We start from the raw sequence: 19,080 nt of genomic DNA, 5'->3' as shown, positions 1-19,080 counted from the left end.
CTGCGGCTCACTAATGACTTGGCATCTGTCTTCTGCTTGGCCTTGGTAGGAGCCCCTGGTAGCGAACGACATCCTGAACCACCCCAACTTTGTCAAGAAGAACCTATGCAACAGCTTCAGTGACAGAACGGTCCAGAGGTTTTATAAATTCAACACGAGCCTTGTGGTAAGGACTCCTCCACCTTCTCCTCTCCCATCTGGCTGTGGAGTTGCAATGGAGTCATGGTTTCTGTCTGAATGTGGGTTACTCCCAGCTGTTTTCATTGCCTGGGAACTAGAGTGATAGGCCGTGACAGTCCAGCTCCCCAGTTTGATTGTGGGATATAAAGCCCAGAGTGGATAAGTGAATGTTTTAAGGTCTCACACTTGGTATTTTGCCTTGGTTTTGTTTGTTTAAAGACTCATCCAATCTACACCCTTTGAAATGTCTGCTGCAGTCTCTTCCCACATTCTTGTATAAGTACATGTGGGATGAAACAGGGCGGATGACTAGAAACTAACCTAATTTGGCTTTAGTAATTTAGGGAGACTGAGTAATCTCCAGAAGACAGGAAGAGAGGACCACATGGTGCCACACTCACGTAGATCATCCAAAAATATTTTTTTTTTTTTAGTTTAGAATACTCTATTATGATTTGAGATGCTACAAACTTACCTGGATATGGTTAGAGTATTTAAAGATATACTTATTAATTTGTACATAATCCTAGCTGAGAGAGAATGGGTCATGACAGAATCGACATTCAAAAAGTTATTCACAAGAGGTAATTTTATTCACAAATCATTACATGTATCATTAAAAAAAGTAATTATAAAGGACTTCCCCGGTGGTGCAGTGGTTAAGACTCCACCCTCTAATGCAAAGGTTGCAGGTTCTATCCCTGGTCAGAGAACTAAGATCCTACATGCTGCAGGATACAGCCAAAGATTTTAAAAATTAATAATAATCATAAAGATGTATTTGGTTAAATGAAAATCCTAAACACAAGCTTGGAAAAAGTGATTGCAAAAACAATTGTCTGGGGAAATAGAAGAGTTTTTAAAATGAATATATTAATAGGTTAGTGTTTTCAAAGCAGGGGAAGTCATTGTTACTCTGTTCTGCCCCCATACTTTGAGGAGCACTTTCTATAAAGGAGACATGGACAAACATGAGTGTGATCAGAGGGAGGCTGTCAGGTCAGGCTGTCATATGAAAGTCTGCCTTAGTCAGCATATCTGCTATCATCTGTACAATGACTTTCTGAGCCTTCAGGAGACAAGCCACGATAACCCAGTAGAAATTTTTCAAAATGCAAATTTTAGTGGAATATGAATTAGAATAAATTCTTAACAGCCCAAGTTATTCCAAAATGGAATTGGAGCATTCCTGGTTATTGGAGCTAACAGGCCGATAAGCCTATGTTATTGCTTATCTTGTAGAGGAGGGCGTGTTCCAGGCAGTGGAGAATTCATCGAGACCTCTTGAAGACCCTTTCAGTGCCACGATTCTCAGAGTTAGGCTTATCCTCACTATGCACATCTAAGGGAGGACTGGCATGGAAATAAGAATGGGATTAAATAATTGGCCCACTACATATGACACATGCAGAAAAATGACCGTATTCAACTTTACAATGCTGCTTTAGAATCTTTGGCTTTCAGATAATTGTAGACATTTCATGAAGCCACCTATCACTTTTTTTGTGATAGAATGAAGAAAAGGATGCTCACTCTAGTTAGATTGTTTAAATATTCTGGAAGCAGAAAACTGGCCTCTTAAAGAGTCTTTGGTTTTTAAATAATTGTATTATTCTAGAATAAGAGATTTGTTATCCAAGGGATGGTGAGGGGGAGATAGGGGGTACATGTTTTTGGCTGATTCAGTTTCGCTTTGAATAAATTTTAGGCTATTCTGTACCTGAAAGTTGTCTTTACTGCTTCTTGCAGTTATTTTCATTTTATATCTTTATGTGTTTTAAAAAAAGAAAAATTAGAGAAAGAGCTATAAAAACATACCCTGTCAGCATGTGCTGCGCTGTGCTTAGTCACTCAGTCATGTCCGGCTCTTTGTGACCCCATGGATTGTAGCCCACCAGGCCTCTCTGTCCATGGGGATTCTCCAGGCAACAGTACTGGAGTGGGTTGCCATTCCCTCCTCCAGGGGATCTTCCCGATCCAGGGATTGAACCCTGGTCTCCCGCACTGCAGACGTCTTTACTGTCTGAGCCACCATGGGTAGAAGAATAACGTACACACACTGTTAAATGAGGTCTATCTCTGACTGATGGTAATTTTTATGAAAATTTTATGTTTTCCAAATTTGTAGCAATGACTGTATAATTACTGTTTTAATCAGAAGTAAAGATTTGTTATAAGCTGTTTTCAGGATGGTAGAGCTGAATCTTTGCATTGTTGGCTGTCACTTCTGACACGTCTGTTGTCTACAGGGGGATTTGACGAACCTTGTGCATGGCAGTCACTGTTCTAAATACAGGCTGACGAGGATCCCAGGAACCAACGCATTTGTGGGCATTGTCAACGAAACATGCGACTCTCTTGCCTTCTGTGCTTGTAGCATGGTAGACCGGCTCTGTCTCAACTGTCACCGGTAAAAGTGGGGTGGGACATACTCTCTGTTTACCACCTATTGAATATCTTAACTGGTGCCAACTGTACCATACATATAAAGTGCTCAGGTGTGTCCTAAAGGAAAGGGAAGTCCTGGTGGCAAAAGCATTTAGAACTGTTGTTTGTAACATCTTTGTCCAGAGAACAGTGGATTGAGGTCAGTTGAATATTTAAACCTTTGGTGATAGCTTTTACTGCCTGTTTTAGCTAGCTCATGTTGCCTTTATTTCACCTCCCTCAGTGTGTGTACAACATACAGTTTATCAACCCTCTGCATAGTAACTCCTTTTGCTTTTCAGAATGGAACAAAATGAATGTGAATGTCCTTGTGAGTGCCCTCTAGAGGTCAATGAGTGTACTGGCAACCTCACCAATGCAGAGAACAGGTAAATAAAAAATCGTGTATATATATACCCACATACACAGACATATATATATTTGTGGGCTTCCAAAGTGGCACAGTGGTAAAGAACATGCCCACTAATGCAGAAGACATGGGTTCAACCCCTGGGTCAGGAAGATCCCCTGGAGTAGGAAATGGCAACCCACTCTAATATTATTGCCTGGAAAATTCCATGGCTGGCTAGAGTTCATGGGGTTGCAAAGAGTCATACATAGCTGAACAACTGAGCACACACATATATATGTGTTATATGTGCATATTTACATGTGCATATTTATACTGGAAGTCATATGTGTATATATGTGTGTGTGTGTGTGTGTGTATATATATATATATAAAAGACTACATATGTGTGTGTGCCTATTTATACTGAGAGTCTTACTTATAGATTTGTTTCAAGTTGGAATTATAAGAAGTTGATTCATTCTAGTGATGGAACTGTTCAATGAGCTAGTTTTCAAACTCCATCGTATTTTAAAATGAAGCCCACTTTCAGGTTTGAATAAAAAATCCTACAAAAGTTTTATGACTGTATGTACTATTTACAAAAAGTATGAGACTGTTGAAAGCATTAACTAAGTGCCTAACATGTCAGATGCTGTATGCCTGGTAAGTCGCTTAATTTTCAAGTCTACCCTTTGATAAACATGTAGGAACCTTTCATACACATAATATAGCATTATTTTTCTCAGTGACAGATTTTCAGATGGCCCCAATTTCATAAAGGTAAATGACAAAGCCAGAGTTCAAACCCAGATCTTTCTGGCACTGGCAGGGGCCAAGGCCGTGATGAGTTTGGAATGCGGATGGTATCGGTCCTAACCTTCAGCTTGCTCCTTCACAGAAACCCAAGCTGCGAGGTGCACCAGGAGCCGGTGACGTACACAGCCATTGACCCCGGCCTGCAGGACGCTCTTCACCAGTGCGTCAACAGCAGGTGCAGTCAGAGGACGCAGAGTGGGTAAGCAGTGCCCAGCGCTGACCTCACGTCAGCATCGCAGACCTGGGAGCAGAGCTTAGGAAGGAATAGAGGACAGCGGTCTCAACGAGATTTTCCAGATGATATTCATCATCCCCATTTTCGATGTTTTTAAAAGATGTGCCAGTTTTTCAGAGCTAAAACTGCCTTTTATCTGCCTTTTATCCACCAATTTTAGTGTTATTTGGTTTCTATTTGTTACAGATATTTGGCACATGTACCTATATTAGTGGTCTTCCCGGTGGCTCAGATGGTAAAGAATCTGCCTACAATGCAGGAGACCCAGGTTCAATTCCTGGTCGGGAAGATCACCTAGAGAAGAGAGTGGCTACCCACTCCAGTTTTCTTGCTTGGAGAATTCCATGGACAGAGGAACCTGGCGGCTACAGTCTATGGGGTCGCAAAGAGTCAGACACGACTGAGCAACTAATGGGCCCGCGCTTGCACATGCGCACACACACACACACACCTATATTAGTAGCCTCATCTGTGGGTGGAAAACTTTTCTAGAAATAAGAGGCATAAGAGAGGAAATGGCATGACAAAGCAAGGCCAAGGGAGCAGGAAATCATGGGTTCTAGAAACAGAACTCAGCTGTGTGTGTGATACATTGAAACTCTTCAGTTCTTCTTTCTTAGAAAACAGGTATACTTTATGGCAGTTTTGAGAACTAAAAACTGTATGATCCCTGCTCCCTCCACCTCCTCCCTAGGGTGTTTGGGACTAGACAGCTGCAGGTTGCCATTTGATTCAACAAAATTAGTGGGTGAAAGGGGCAGCCAGTTCTACTTTGGTATGTATTTTAACAGAGGAATTATAGGGTATCAGTTAGATTAACTTGGTGTGTTACGCAGTTACCCAAAGCCTATTAAGTGTGAGAAACACTGCATATATTCTCTTAGAGTGTCATAATTCACTCAACATATTAAAAGTTCTAAGAAATTTGCAGTAAAGAAATGTTTAACTGATCACTATTTCCCAAACTTGATTAATCAGGTTTTTTTTCCTTCCTTCCTTTTTTTTTTTTTTTTTTTTAAATAACTATAAACCTGGAGAATGTTAGGCTAAAGCCTAACAAACCTTGGGGGCCGTGTGGTCTTTTAAGATGATTTTAAGTGACCCTGCACTAACCCGTGATGTGTGGAGTTCATGGTTTGAGGAACAGAGAGCGATTCTGTTTCTCTCATCTCCAAGCTGCTGAGCGACATTAGGCAGCTTTCCCCTGGTGGACAATGGCCGTGCTCCTTTTACAAGGAGAGGCAACTCAGACTCAGGGACTTACAGCACTAGTGAGTCACGGAACCCCCGAGAGCTGTCCGGTGCGCAGGTCCACGTGCTCGCTCCTGCCTGACACTGCCTTCTGGAACGTTCAGCACTGTCTTTCTGGCAGGGACTGCTTCGGTGTGCTGGATTGTGAATGGTGCATGGTGGACAGCGATGGGAAGACCCACCTGGACAAATCCTACTGTGCACCCCAGAAAGAATGCTTTGGGGGGATCGTTGGAGCCAAAAGTCCCTATGTTGATGACATGGGAGCAATAGGTAATGTTTTGGGGGAACCCAGAATGACTTGATTCTTGAAAACATATTTTCTGGCCTCTATACTAGAACACAGATCTTAAAATAATTCCCTACCCTACTTCCCTGTTTCCTTTGCCAGTAGTTTTGAGTTGCAAAACCAAGGCAAATAATTACTTTCAAAGCTGGCTAGCTCTCCTGTGCAGAGTGAGCAGCCGTCTTTCCTGCCAAGTTTTGCAAGCCTGAAATGCATTCCCATAAAGCTCGTTCTGAGAAATATCAGGCCTGATTTCTGAGCGGCTGAGCCGTGGGGTTTGTATGAATGTGAATCCCAGCTGTCTGGAGCGCAGGGCTGGTGATGGGCAGAATGACCTGCGGACATCGCTTTCCTGCTGCGTCCTTCTCTCACGACTTTTGAAGACAGACATCTTAGGGCTCCAAATCAGTATTTAGGGCCTTGAGGTCAACAAAAGCCCACGCTGTCCAGTGCAGCAGGCGACTTAGGTGGGGGAAAGAGACATTATTGGGAGGAACACCACTGGGATCAGGCCCCCCAAAACCCCCAAATACTACCTGCATACTACCCCCCAAATACTACCTGAGATTTTCTCCGTGTCTTACTGCAGTCAGCACAAGCATCTCAAGCATGGTCGCAGGTGAATAGATATTTAAACCTTCAGTGAATGCCTTTTTTGACATCTCTCTGCATGAGCCTTTCTGGGGAAGAAAAGCTTTTCCTTTGTGAGGAAGGGTTCTGAGCCCATGTATGACTATTGGATCAGGTTGGGACATGACGGAAGTGACCTTGCTCCTAGAAGTCACTTTATAGTCCCACCTGCAGTTTCCTGCCTGAAAAGTGCAAATAGTATTTTGAAGGGAGCCCATAAACTTTGAAATGGGATCCTTTTTGGAGGTAACATGACAGATCCACTGAAATAAATGACACCAGGTCCAGTAAATATCTGCTGAGAGGCACACGTCGCCTCCCTCACCTCTGTACTAAGAGGAGCCCACACCCCAGAGCTGGGCCCTTAGACTGCATGTCTAAGTGATTCTCATCCATTCACTTACTTTACCAGTCCTTGCCAACTGTATTCTTGCCCTGCCAAGCAACCCACATTTAATTTGAGAACCAGAAATTAAAGGAAGCCCTATTCCTCCATACTGGTGGGTCTTCTTCATGAAAGTCAAGCCTTAAAGCAGCTGTTCTTACATATCTTCACTCAACCCCTTCCCGCTAGATTCTTTCCATCTCACCCCCATCCCCATCTGCTACTACACTTGGGAAGTCTTTACAAGGGATGTCTCTCTGTTTATTTTGATCAAGGTGATGAGGTGGTCACATTGAACATGATCAAAAGTGCCCCCGTGGGCCCGGTGGCTGGAGGCATTATGGGCTGCATCATGGTCCTAGTCCTGGCTGTGTACGCATACCGCCATCAGATTCATCGCCGGAGTCATCAGCATATGTCTCCTCTTGCTGCCCAAGGTGAGCTTGAAATGAACCCCAATGCTCCTCCAGGAAGCAGCAGGTGCCCCAGGGTTGTCCCCAGGCTAGAAGAACAGTGACTTTTAGTTGTAAGCCTTTAAGCAACTCTAAGAATAGCACTATATTTTCTGCTTCTGTGGAACAGATTCAGAAGTCCCCAAAGCCTGCTTCTCTCCTTTAGCTCACAGCTCATTCTTTAAGGCCTGAATCCTGCAAGCCCCATTCGGTTCTCTAGGAAATCCCTAGATTCTGTCTCTCCTTACATGGCTCCTTAGCCCACCTCAGCCTGACTCTGGAAGAAGCCGGAAGAAGGGAGTTGGGAGGCTTCGTGAGAAATTCTGTTCTTCGCTGAGCTCAGATGTGCTGTCTTTGCTATTCCAAAAAAGATGGGCAGATCAAAGACAGCCCAGGCCACTAAAGGCAGAGCAGGAGTCTGTTCTATTGTAGCCATTATTATATGTGTGAACGAACACACACTCAAAGCGATGATCACAGTTCTTAAAATAGGATAAGAACTGTCCAACCTGGATAAGAACTTGCCAAGATGAGCAATTAGTTATTATGGCTTCCATATCAGGAGTTAAGTGTGGTATCTGTGCTCATTTGCAAGGGGCAAAAAGGGTGCAAATGACTCTCCCTATCATCCTAAAAGCCCTTAGTGTTACCCCGACTTTTGGAGATAAGGCTCACTCGTCATTTTTCCTGGACTTGGTCAGGAGCCTGGTAGCAGTCACGATTAGCTGATGTTGGGATAGTTCTCTGTGGTCACAATCCTGTCGGGGGATCATGGGGTCATGTTGTCTGATTTAGTAACTGAGCTGACCACAAAGCTCTTTCCTCTTGGTAAGATTTGATTCGACTGAAGATGACAGCCATCCAGTGTTACCTTAGGCTTGGCTTCTAGATTCTGCAGCACCATTTTATCAGCACAGCCAGCCCTGGTTTTAGGCCCCTTCCCTCTGTCTCAGGTATCTATTGCTGTTGTTCAGTCACTAAGACGTGTCTGGCTCTTTGCGACCCCGTGGACTGCTGCATACGAGGCTTCCCTGTCCTTCCCTATCTCCCGGAGTTGGCTCAAACTCGTGTCCATTGAGCTGGTGAAGGAGCAGATTAAAGACTTGTTAGCCTCAATCAACTTCTTTTCTCCTCTGTCTCTAGAAATCCATCTCAGGTGCCCCTCTGGATTATGTACCTCTTGTTCTCCCTATTCTGATTCCTGCTGCCTCCTCCTTTAAAAAAAAAAATGAGATAAGGCCTCAGTTCACTCTTGATGGAATACTGTCACCCGGCCATCAGATGAGCACTCTGCAGGTGTTAAAGTGGGTGATTCTGTTTGATTAAATAGTCATGCTTCTCTCTTTTTAATGATGGGTAGAAATGTCCGTGCGTATGTCCAACCTGGAGAACGATAGAGATGAGAGGGACGACGACAGCCACGACGACAGAGGCATCAGTGAGTACCCACGCGGCCTCCGCACCAACATGTCAGCAGGGGGCCGGTCCAGGATAAATGTGCTTTCTTGTATTAAAATTTAAGATGCTTTGACATAATGGGATTCTTTTTATCTCCCATTTTTGTTAGGAGGAAGCATAGGTCTTTGCTTTGTTTTAGAAAATCTCCAAAGAATTCAGAGTGTTCTTTGTTGCATTAAGTACATTGGACCTGAAACACCTTACTCTTCCCTTTCTCCCTCCTCCTCATAGCTTTCCAGTATAGCATTTTAGAAAGAGAGTCATCAAGTATGCATTTTTTAAATCCCTTAACTAATGTATACAACTGGGGAGAAGAAAAAGAACATTTCTTTATCAAAAGAGAGCTCCATTTGCAGTGAGATGCTTCAGCCTTTAACTGTATGGAAAGTATATCTTCTTGATGCATGTTGAAGATATGTAATTAGGGACCTCCTGCCCCAGTCCTAAAGGCAACTTCCCTAATCAAAATTTTTTTAAAAATTACTCATTCTAGCTCTCTAACAAATAACAACCCGTTTCATGTGAAAGAACCTGCTTAGAGCAATGTGCTTATCATACAGTAAAGATACTGGCCTAAGTGTGACTGACTATCCTTGCCTTCCACAGTCAGCAATACTCGATTTATAGCCGCAGTCATCGAACGTCATGCACACAGTCCAGAAAGGAGGCGTCGCTACTGGGGTCGCTCAGGAACAGAAAGTGATCATGGTAAGATCTGGCATCCTGCCCTTGAGGCCCTGAGGACCCCGATGTACTCATGAGCTGGTACTCACACCCACCCTTTCTTCTTTCCTACTCTGTGGTCGAGTAAATCATTTTTACGTAGTTTTCCAAAAAGCCACATTCCAACATGACACCTTTACAAGAGCCCCCAAGAGATTTTGGCTTATGGCTCAGCATTCCCAGGCAGACGTCAGATAACCTCTGGGCACACAGATAACCCCCTGGGTTTTCTCCATGAAGAAGGGTTCAGATTATTTCACCCCACTTGGTTCTCAGTGAATCAGCATCTTCTTAGATCCTACTGGCCCTGTGAGGCTTGTTGGCAAACAGCAGGATTGTTAAGGGCTCTCTTGGCCACATACTCTCGGGACCTGGAGAGAATCCACACTGTCAGCTGGTATCCCCCGGCCCTGGGAAGGCTTTACCAAAGAGACAACGCTTACCTTGGGCCTTGAAGGATGATTAAAGAAAATGGAGAGGTAAAGGCTATTAGAGGCAAAGGGGCTAGTGTGTGCAAAGTCATGGAGGTGCGTCTGGTGCCTGTTAGATGCTCAGGAAGGATAGGCGCTGAGTTGTGAGAGAGACTCTGGGTGCTAAGTCCACGGCTGTACCAGTGGCGTGGCCACCACGTACCATCTCACTTCCCCAGTGTCCCTGCGGCTTGTTGTCACAGAGAGCAACAGCTGTGTCCCACTGTCTAGGCAGTTCTGTCCCCATTCCACAGAAATATAAGTGTAGATCCTTTCCTGTAGTTGTCAGGCCTTTTTGCTTTTTTATATACCTGTTCCATTTTCCAGAAATCTTTCTTTTCTTCCCAGAATCAGGTCTTTTTATCAATGCATAAATAATGCATTGGTGCTTTTTTTATTCTGCTTTCTCCACATCTACCCTGAAAAAAAAGTCTTCAAGCAGTGTGCTTCCACACCTGTGCTAAAAAATGCAGAAGGGGATATTCGCTAGAGCAACCAATGCTGCCTTTTGCATGACAGCCAGGTCTTCTGAATCCCTTTGGAAAACTGGAGAAGCCAGAGCTCTGATTTGTAAACCAGGGACTCTTAATTTGGACTCTGAATGACATTGTTCCCACTAACTAAATAGAACCTTCAGGTTTCTATGGAGAGTCAAAGCAGAACTTAAATTTCTCAGCTTCTTTGACTTTCTGCCTTTTTTCCAGAAAAACCTTTGAACCTGCATAAATTTCATTCTGCCAGGCAGTTCTGTGCTTCTCCTTTGAATAATAAAACAGGTTTGAGGCTACTAAAGTTCAACAGAAAGAATTTCTTATTCAGCAGAAATACTGAGTCCTTTCCCTCTCTCCTCTCCCTCTCTCTCATTCCCTCTCTGTGTCTCTATTGCCTTCCCTCCCTCCACCCTCCTTTCCTCTGCCCATCCCCCTCTTTCTCTCCACCCCCCTCCCCCTACCGCCCTCACTGGTAGAAACAACTTCAGTACAAAATTGGAATTCTGAATGACATTTCCAATGCTGCATTAGCCCTCCCATTGTCTTAGTAAAATGGCACATGAAGCAACAGCTGAGATAAAAGGCGTAGTGCCGTGTCAGTATCTAAAAGCCGAGGAATCTAGCTAAGGGCTTCCTTTCTTTCATTTTTCACAATAATTGGATCCCTGTTATCCCCAAGGAATGAAAAATAGTTTCTCGTGCAGACAGAATACAACACCAAAAGGAGCGGAAGACACTGACATTCCAGGTAATTCCAAATACACCACAAAATCAGTAGCATTTAACCAAGTGCTGTCATATCCCTGAACCTGTATGGCGGGTCACTAAAAGCGACATCAAGCTAACGTCCCCGTGGTGCCTAGAGGATAAGCCGTAGGTACACATTAAACACAGAAATCTGATCCATTAATAGTGGTTTTGTGGCACGAGACACTCATGCCCGTGTTCTCCTATTTGGTGAATGTATCAGGCATCTGCTGTTTGCTTGGCCTGGAGGAGCGTGGTGGGAAAGGGGTGGTCTTATTTCTGCCAGGCAGCCTGGTACAGAGCAGCTTATATATGACAGGTCAAGCAGAACTCACTTGGAGTCCCACCTCTCCCTTTCTTTCCAAGTGGCGAGACCTCAGTGAAACTACTTAGCCCTCGGTTTCCTAATAATTAAAAGGGGATTAGAAAGTACCCCCGGTAAGGTTGTCCTGAGGATGCAATGAGATAACACACGGCCAGGCATGAGCTCAGAGCCTGACCTCCTCACCTCCACACTCGTTCTGCCCTCAAAGAATTGGTAATCCAGCAAGAAACTACAAATGCATGCATGTATTCACAAAATTGAGAAAAGGCTGAATATGACAATTCCCTTAAAGAAGTGGAACAAAGCAGAAGATGGGAACAGGGTTCACTTTTATCTGCAAGTAAATCATGTGAGACCCAGGGCGGCGAGGTGAAGGGACACTGGTGCTCACCCTTGAACTGGTCATGCCATGGTTCTTTGGTACCCCGTGAGCTTACTTACACATGAGTCTTCGGGTCTGAGGCACAAAAGGAAACCTCAAAAGAATAAAATATATAAATATATAAGTATTGAACAGACAAGACTTTCTGGGTGTGGTTCAGAGTGGTGATATTACTAGAATTAAAACTAAATGCTGTCAAGCTACACTTGGAGACTCCAGGCTGCATTTTTAACTAGAAATCTTTCACGTTGCCAACAAAGTTTTGTATTTTAAAGGAATATGATTTTAATTTTTATCTTAAACACTCAAAATAAGAACGGTTTTGAAAGGTTGAAGCATTTTAAATTAAAAACCAATGGTATGTATTTATTCCTTGTGAATCTGTGTTTTAGTTACCATCTCATTAGAAACATTACTCAAATGTACATTAAGCAATATTTTTTCTTTATAAAAGGGAAATTTTCTCCTAGTGAAGTAAATGCCAAAAGACTTAAAACGCTCATGCTGAACCTTGAAAATTTGGTTGCAAAAGAAGCAAAGCTATTTTCTAGAGGTGCAGTTATTCTCCTGCAGTTACTCTCTGTGACCACAAGGTGGTGAGTGAGTCCCCAGAGGGACCTAACATCCCTTGACATCAAGAGAGCTTTCTTAGGAACCCGGGGATAAATATATTAGCAGAAAACCAGAGAGCAAAAGCCTAATTTGGCTCGTTTATTCCTGAGTGATGCCTGGCCTCCTTCCTAAAGCCTGTTTTCCCTTGAAAAATCTTTGCAAGAATTTCTGTACATATACCTTTGGAGAGTAAAGAAATCTTTCTTTGAAAGTTATTTGTATATATCCTCTGTGTTTTAAATAGTGCTGCCTCCTCCATGAGTCAGAGACCACGTCTGTCTTATGCATCACTGTTCCCAGCACTGCACAGAATTGCCTGGCACTGAATAAACACTCAGTTAATTTGCTAAGTGACACCGTGTGTTTGGCTTCCTCCTGCTTCTCCACAACTCCCTCCCTCCAGATTTCCATTAATTATTGAGATAAGAGAAAGCCTGAGTTACAGAGGGGTTGAGCAATAGCGTCCCACTGAGCAAATAAAACAAGATTGCTCCAGAGTGAGTGGTTCCCTCTGGAAGGATCTCTGCTGGGGTTCTGATCAGAAAATGCTGATGCCCCCGAATTGCCTACACCGTCACCAATCCCCTGGGTCTGTGACCAGCCAGGTTCAGAGCACCCAGACTCTTAAGTCAGAGCTCCAGGCAGGGCCTAGTGAGTCCTAGAATGTCTTTAACATTAGATGAGACTGGTAAATGTCACACCAGGCAAAACCAAAGATGACTGAAAATTTTGTGAAAAAAATTTTTTTAATTAAACACCTGCTTTATGTGAGGCCTAAGCCCTTGCACTTTAAGAGTTTTCTAATAGACAAGACGGTCCTATGTTTTTTGTAATATGGTAAAATCTAAGCTAGGGATTGCAGAGAATACCATTTGACATCACAGAAGGGCCACCAGAACTCCTGTGGGTTGGTATGACTGGGTGGGGTGGGTGGTGGTTGGGAAGGTTTCCCAGAAAAGACCTTCAAATGGAACATGAAGCACAGTGATGAGGGAAGTGGGGGAGGGCAAGGCAGGCGCAGAGGGACCACTATGAATTTTACACCACGAATGTGGAAATCAACTATCATTACAATGGATGCCTGTAAATGAGCGAGACAGGAAGGCTTCCAGGAGGTATTTGGAGGCAAGATAAAGACAGCCTAGCACTAAATGTTGGCCAAAAATAATCGACACAGACACTGAGATTTTGCTGAAATGTATTTTCTAGTACTTTGGTCTCCTATGTGTAGAACATCTGTAACTGAGGCTTGGCGCTACCAAAGCTGAGGAGCTCATTCTGACTCCTGATCTTTTCATCTTGGGGAACAAGCATCTCTGTTCCCCCAGCATCTGAACCTAGAAACCTTGAGGATGTTAACCCTCTTGGGCTCCAGAAAGTCCATGTGGTCACCAGAGGCTGCCCTGCCCTGCACTTGAACAACAGCCAGCTCCACTGAAACACAGCTAATCCACTTCAGGGCCCTGCGGTCTCCTCCGGCCAATGCTCAGCCCCCTGTAACTCTGAGCCTCGGAGCCCTCCTTCCTTCCTTCCAACCTCCTCATTGCCACAAGGGATCATCTTAAAGCACACGTTATGTCATTGCCATCCACCTTCCCTCCCAGCTCTTTGACCACCCTTCCTGATCTGGTCTCAGCCTGCCTGTCCAGATTCATCTCTCACTCCTTCTCTCGCACATGAGGCTCTTCCCCATTCCTCAAATCCACGGAGCCTTTCTGTCTGCTGCATCTTTGCATATGCTCCTCTCCCTGCCTGTATTACTTTCCACCCCTTTCTTTATCTAGGGAATCCCTCTCTCCCATGAGGGTCACCTTGAATGTCACTTCCTCCAGGATCCTAAGTCAAGTTCATCGGCGTTGGTGTTTCTTTGGGGTACCTCTGGGTTTGTACCTGTATTTCCGCTTCTTGACTGTGGGCTTCTCGGGAGTTGGAACCTCACCTTACCCCTTTTCTGTGGAGCCCCTAGCCTGGCATCAGGCACCAAGAGGGCAGTCAGTAATCACAGGCACACAGCAACGAACTCACCTCCTGCCCTGACTTGTTTTTCTGGCTGGGTATCTCTACATATGTTATTCACAGATGCTAAAAATCAAGATGTGCAAAAACAAAATTCATTTCCTTCCCCGAGACTCAGGATCTTGGAGTCTCCCTCTCTCATCATCCTGACAGTAAGTTGCTGTCCAGTCACCCTCAAGTCCTCCACATCAAGTTTCTGGTGAACTTCTATTGTTTTCCAACCCCAGAGATGTCTGTCCAATCCCATACTTTTAACTCAACATCTCTCACTCAGGCTGTGGCAATAACCTCTTAACTGCCTCCCTCTCTCTCCTTTCAAGTCAACCTCCAAATTTCCACCATAACTCTGCCTTTAAAATACAAAAATGATCACGCTATTTTTCTGATCTGCTCAAAACCTTGTAAATTTAAGTCCCTCCTGTAGCTACCTGCTAGCACTCATCTTAGCCGCACGGTATAGGAATGGTCGTGTGTCCTCTTGGCCATGCTCTTCTGTTCCTGTGCTCCTATCCACTTCACCAAACTCCTACTCATCCCTTACAGCCCAACTAAAATATGAGTTCTTCTGTGAAACTTTCCCAGTCTGGTTAAGAATCTGCCTGCAGTGCAGGAGATGCACATTCAATCCCTGGATCTGAAAGATCCCCTGCAGGAGAGAATGGCAATCCACTCCAGTATTCTTACCTAGAGAATCCCATGGACAGAGGAGGGTGGTGGGCTACAGTCCATGGGGTCACAAAAGAGTCAGACATAACAGCACACGCTGGGTTTCAATTAAACCTCCATTACAACACTTATGATGATCTTCACTAGAGTACGCCTAACTTCGTATACCTGTCTCTTACTCAGTGGTGAAATCCTTAAGGAAAATAGACATCTCTTATTCATGTTTCATAGTCTTTCCTTTCAGCCTCCTGATGGTCTTTGATAAATGAATCATTGGACTGAGCTATGCTTGTACTTGTTTTATTTCTCCAACACTAGCAAATGACCTCCTTGTACAAGGGATCAGGTTTTCATCTCCAGGTCTCCTACAGTGCCCGGCACAGTGTCTTATACAAGCTAGATGCTCAGTAAATATTTGTTGAGTTGGAATGAAAGAATTCTGTCGTTTGAACATTTCACTGAGGACTGAGAATTGCCTTTCTCATTTTCACACGAAGCATAACATTTTCAACCACAAACTATTCCTGCTTGGCTGTATGCAAGCATGTCGATTTTGCAGCCACGAATGTGACTAGCACTACCCACGGGTAAGTGTTGATTGATGCTAACTGTAGATGCAGCAGAAATATTAACGAGCTGTCACTTCTCAAAATTCTTGAAGGGTTTTTTTTTTTTTTTTTTGCAATATTTAAAAACATGCCAAGGTTCTTGGAATGGAATCCTTTGATCAGCAAGGGCATTTTCTTTTGAAACATGTATTACTTAGAATACCAAGAGAAATTAATCTTTAAATACAGTGAATGAGCTTACACAAAGAATAGCTGATTCCTTTGCTAGTTGCTGTGGGTGTCTGTGGAGTTAGTGTTTTGTTAGGGACTGAAACTCAGGCAAGTTCATTAACCTCTCTGATTGTCGCTTCCCTCACCTGTAAAATGGATTTTAAAATACATGCCTTGTTGGTGTGTAGAGATTACATGACACCAGGGCTGGCATGGTGGCAGCTGTCTTTGTTCTCACTGTGATATCGCATTCAGGCGTTTTGAAGCTGTCTTTTTTTTTTTTTTTTCTCCTCTTTAAAGTAAAAAATAGTCTTATCTCAGGGAAGACTATAGAAAGTTGTTTCCCCAAATGTCAATTGTGGTGATCTGTGGATCAGAAAAAATTGGGATGATTTTCAGTTTTGTTTTGTTGGTTTAGGGGGTTGGGGAAAGGGTTCTTGTTTATATTGTTTTAAATGATTATGTATTTATTGTGTAATTGCTTTAAGACAACAACTAACAAAAGATCTCTTTAAAAGTAAGTCACTTCAGGGTCTGCTGGCAGCCTGCAAGCATTGGCACTTACTAGTCCAAAGGTAGGAGCGCCTCCCAGTGCCTGCAGAAGTCTGCCAGGACAGGTCCTCCCTCCTCAGCTGCCTATTTGTTGTGTTCATTTTCTAGGTTACAGCACCATGAGCCCACAGGAAGACAGCGAAAACCCTCCGTGCACCAGTGACCCCTTGTCGGCCGGGGTGGACGTGGGAAACCACGATGAGGATCTGGAGCTGGACACGCCACCCCAGACCGCCGCGCTCCTGAGTCACAAGTTCCACCACTACCGCCTGCATCACCCGACGCTGCATCACAGCCACCACCTGCAGGCGGCCGTGACCGTGCACACTGTGGACGCCGAGTGCTAGCCCCTCGGCTCCGTCAGAAGACGAGGTCCGGGAGCCACAGAATGTTCCGGAGGGAAGAAGAGCCAGCATCCAGTCCTCTCGTGTCCATGCTCTGTCCAGAGTCAGTGAACTCACCTTCCTGCCTGTGAGCATGTCTCCAAACAAGTGAAACAGCCGCAGCACCACATTTGTGAAGATGCGAGGCTGGTTGTGAAATGGAGGGGAAAGAAGTCTGATTAATGAACCTGCCATAACACCAACGGAATGAACAGACACAAACCTCTAAACAGAGCCGGAACCTATAAATGAAACTTTGGGAACCTCGGTTAAGCTGAGCCAGAGGAATGTTCCGAGGAGCCAGAAACATTCTGCTCTCCTTAACTGGAAGAAAAGAGAGGTCCGCTCCCCCGGAGCCTGAGAACGTGGCAGAGGCAGAGAGAAGTGTGTCTCTGAAGACTTCACCTGGTTTCTTAGCGGTACCTGGATGCCACACTTGCTGTACGGAACTCATACTAAGCTCTAAACGATGCATCTCAAAATTTCTAAGTAAAGGATTATTTTTCTACTATTTATTGAACTTTCAAAACATTCTCAAACTTTGGGAGAAAGAAAAGGAAACACATGAGAAATTTTCAGCAATTATTCCTAGCTGTTTTGTGTGTATTAAAGTGGTTTTTTGATTCAGAAGTTCTAGTTCTTATTTAATGGATACCATCCCACTGCCTCACTCCACCAAAAAAAAAAAAAAGGGAAAATGAAGAAATCTTTCTCACTGACTTGTTTGCATACATTTTCTTTAGAACATCATGTCATGGAAATACATCTTGATTTGCAAAGCAGTATTCTTTCTCTGTTTGACAGAGGTGGGGAGGGGCAGTCCAGGAAGCTTTCAGAGAAATTTTATGTTTCTTTTTAACTCATTTCCACTTCCCATGCAGTTCTTTCCTTAGGTTTCTACGAAACCTAATATTACAATGCCAGCCTTTCAGCTAAAGGAGGGTTGGGTTTATTCTCCTTGTTTTAAAGACTATAAATTTTTTAATGTCCGATTTTGATTCTGAGGATATTGAACACATAAAAGAAGTTTTTCAAATTCAGGATTTTCATTCTTAAAGATTTCTTTTGAAATCATAGTTAAAAGCTGCTGCCAGTTACCCAAGAAGATGTCCACCTATCTTTGTGGATATCCACAACTGCTTTGTGAGGTACACAGGGGTTCATCAAATCTGGCTGATATAACATGGGGCATTGTAATTTTAAAGTAGTGTTCTAATTACAGTGATGTATTTTAGATTCACATTTTGTGATCCAGATATGTTATAAAGACATTCTTGCACCGTGTGTGTGGTAAATCTCCATTTATATGTAGTTGGAAAAAAATTCACTGAATAATGTTTTAATGATAGGGTGTTACGATATAATGTAAAAAAAAAAAAAATTGGTTCTTCAACAGTACAGAAAGTAAACTATATGTGTGCTATCAGGAAACCTCTTCATACTGTGTATAAAATTGCAGCCTAGTGAAATAAACTGTATGAATGGACAGTTTCAGTGGCTGTAGTGATTTCTTAACGGACCACTGCTCATGCCTCAGGGCAAATTACATTCATTTTAACCCAGCAGATCAGTTGTCAAACTGAAAGGAGGCCTCCTTTCAGTGTCACTGTCAACTTCAGAGCCTTCCTGACCATCTTGAATATGCAAAGAAATTTAAGACTCTAATGGGTTAAAATTAAAAGCAAATAAAATGAGTGGAACGTAGCTCCCCCTTTCTGAGCATCTAAATTTGTGTCATTAATAATAAATAAATGACTCCTCTCAAATTTCTGGGGGATGAATGACTGTCCTGTCTTCCCAGGATATTAAATCTCTCCGTGGAACACTGGGGTCTTTTCTCAAGTTGAGAACCTTTGTGTTATGACCCCTTGATAGAGGGGGAACTTGGTTATTTTCAAGAAAAGAATCACAAAACTTCGAGCTTAAAAAATAAGATATGGACAGCCTACTCAAAGACAATGAGAAAAATGTATTTTGTGAGTCTTTGAGAAGACTCTCTCCCCATCATGAACTTTTGGGGAAAGTAATTGAATGCTTATACTTGAATAAGAACACAACTGAGTTTTGCTGTTCCTGGAATATATGACATACAGGTTTGTGAGGTTTGGGTTGAAGTTTTGATCTTCTAAGTTACCTTTTATCTTCTCAAGTATTGCATATAATGTTTAAATATTTCTTGTTTGCATTTTCATTGTTATTTAAAAGGAAATATATGGTTTTGGAAACTTGTAATCAGGGCAATCAATATTGGCTCCTTTGCCCAGATTATATTGCTTATTTTTTGTCTGTTTTGCTTTGTTTTTTGGTGTTTCTATTATACAGCAAAATGAATCAGATACACACACACACGCACACACACATTCTTTATTCTATTCCCGTATAGGCCATTACAGGGTCCTGAGTAGAGCTCCCTGTGCTGTACGTAGGTTCTTATTGCTTTATATATAGAGTGTGTATGTATC

At 43.3% G+C, this 19,080-nt stretch overlaps 1 protein-coding gene and 1 non-coding gene across 2 annotated transcripts in view; both read left to right on the top strand.

Moving 5' to 3' along the window:
- The window catches only part of CACHD1 (cache domain containing 1), a 231,714-nt gene extending 213,608 nt beyond the window's left edge, over nucleotides 1–18,106 (top strand). Inside the window, exons 19-27 of the mRNA XM_043878816.1 lie at nucleotides 50–166; nucleotides 2,430–2,590; nucleotides 2,910–2,996; nucleotides 3,858–3,974; nucleotides 5,383–5,534; nucleotides 6,838–6,999; nucleotides 8,375–8,452; nucleotides 9,079–9,180; nucleotides 16,344–18,106. Of these exons, the coding sequence (XP_043734751.1) occupies nucleotides 50–166; nucleotides 2,430–2,590; nucleotides 2,910–2,996; nucleotides 3,858–3,974; nucleotides 5,383–5,534; nucleotides 6,838–6,999; nucleotides 8,375–8,452; nucleotides 9,079–9,180; nucleotides 16,344–16,582 (1,215 nt within the window). The 3' untranslated portion in view covers nucleotides 16,583–18,106. The remainder of the gene's footprint in view (nucleotides 1–49; nucleotides 167–2,429; nucleotides 2,591–2,909; nucleotides 2,997–3,857; nucleotides 3,975–5,382; nucleotides 5,535–6,837; nucleotides 7,000–8,374; nucleotides 8,453–9,078; nucleotides 9,181–16,343) is intronic.
- Nucleotides 4,228–4,299, top strand: TRNAC-ACA. The gene has a single exon. It is a non-coding gene; the product is annotated as a tRNA-Cys (tRNA).
- Nucleotides 18,107–19,080: the final 974 nt, after the last annotated feature.

The sequence above is a fragment of the Cervus elaphus genome, chromosome 20 (genome assembly GCF_910594005.1).
Source record: "Cervus elaphus chromosome 20, mCerEla1.1, whole genome shotgun sequence".
Taxonomy (NCBI): Eukaryota; Metazoa; Chordata; class Mammalia; order Artiodactyla; family Cervidae; genus Cervus; species Cervus elaphus.
This window is presented reverse-complemented; position numbering and strand designations above follow the sequence as displayed.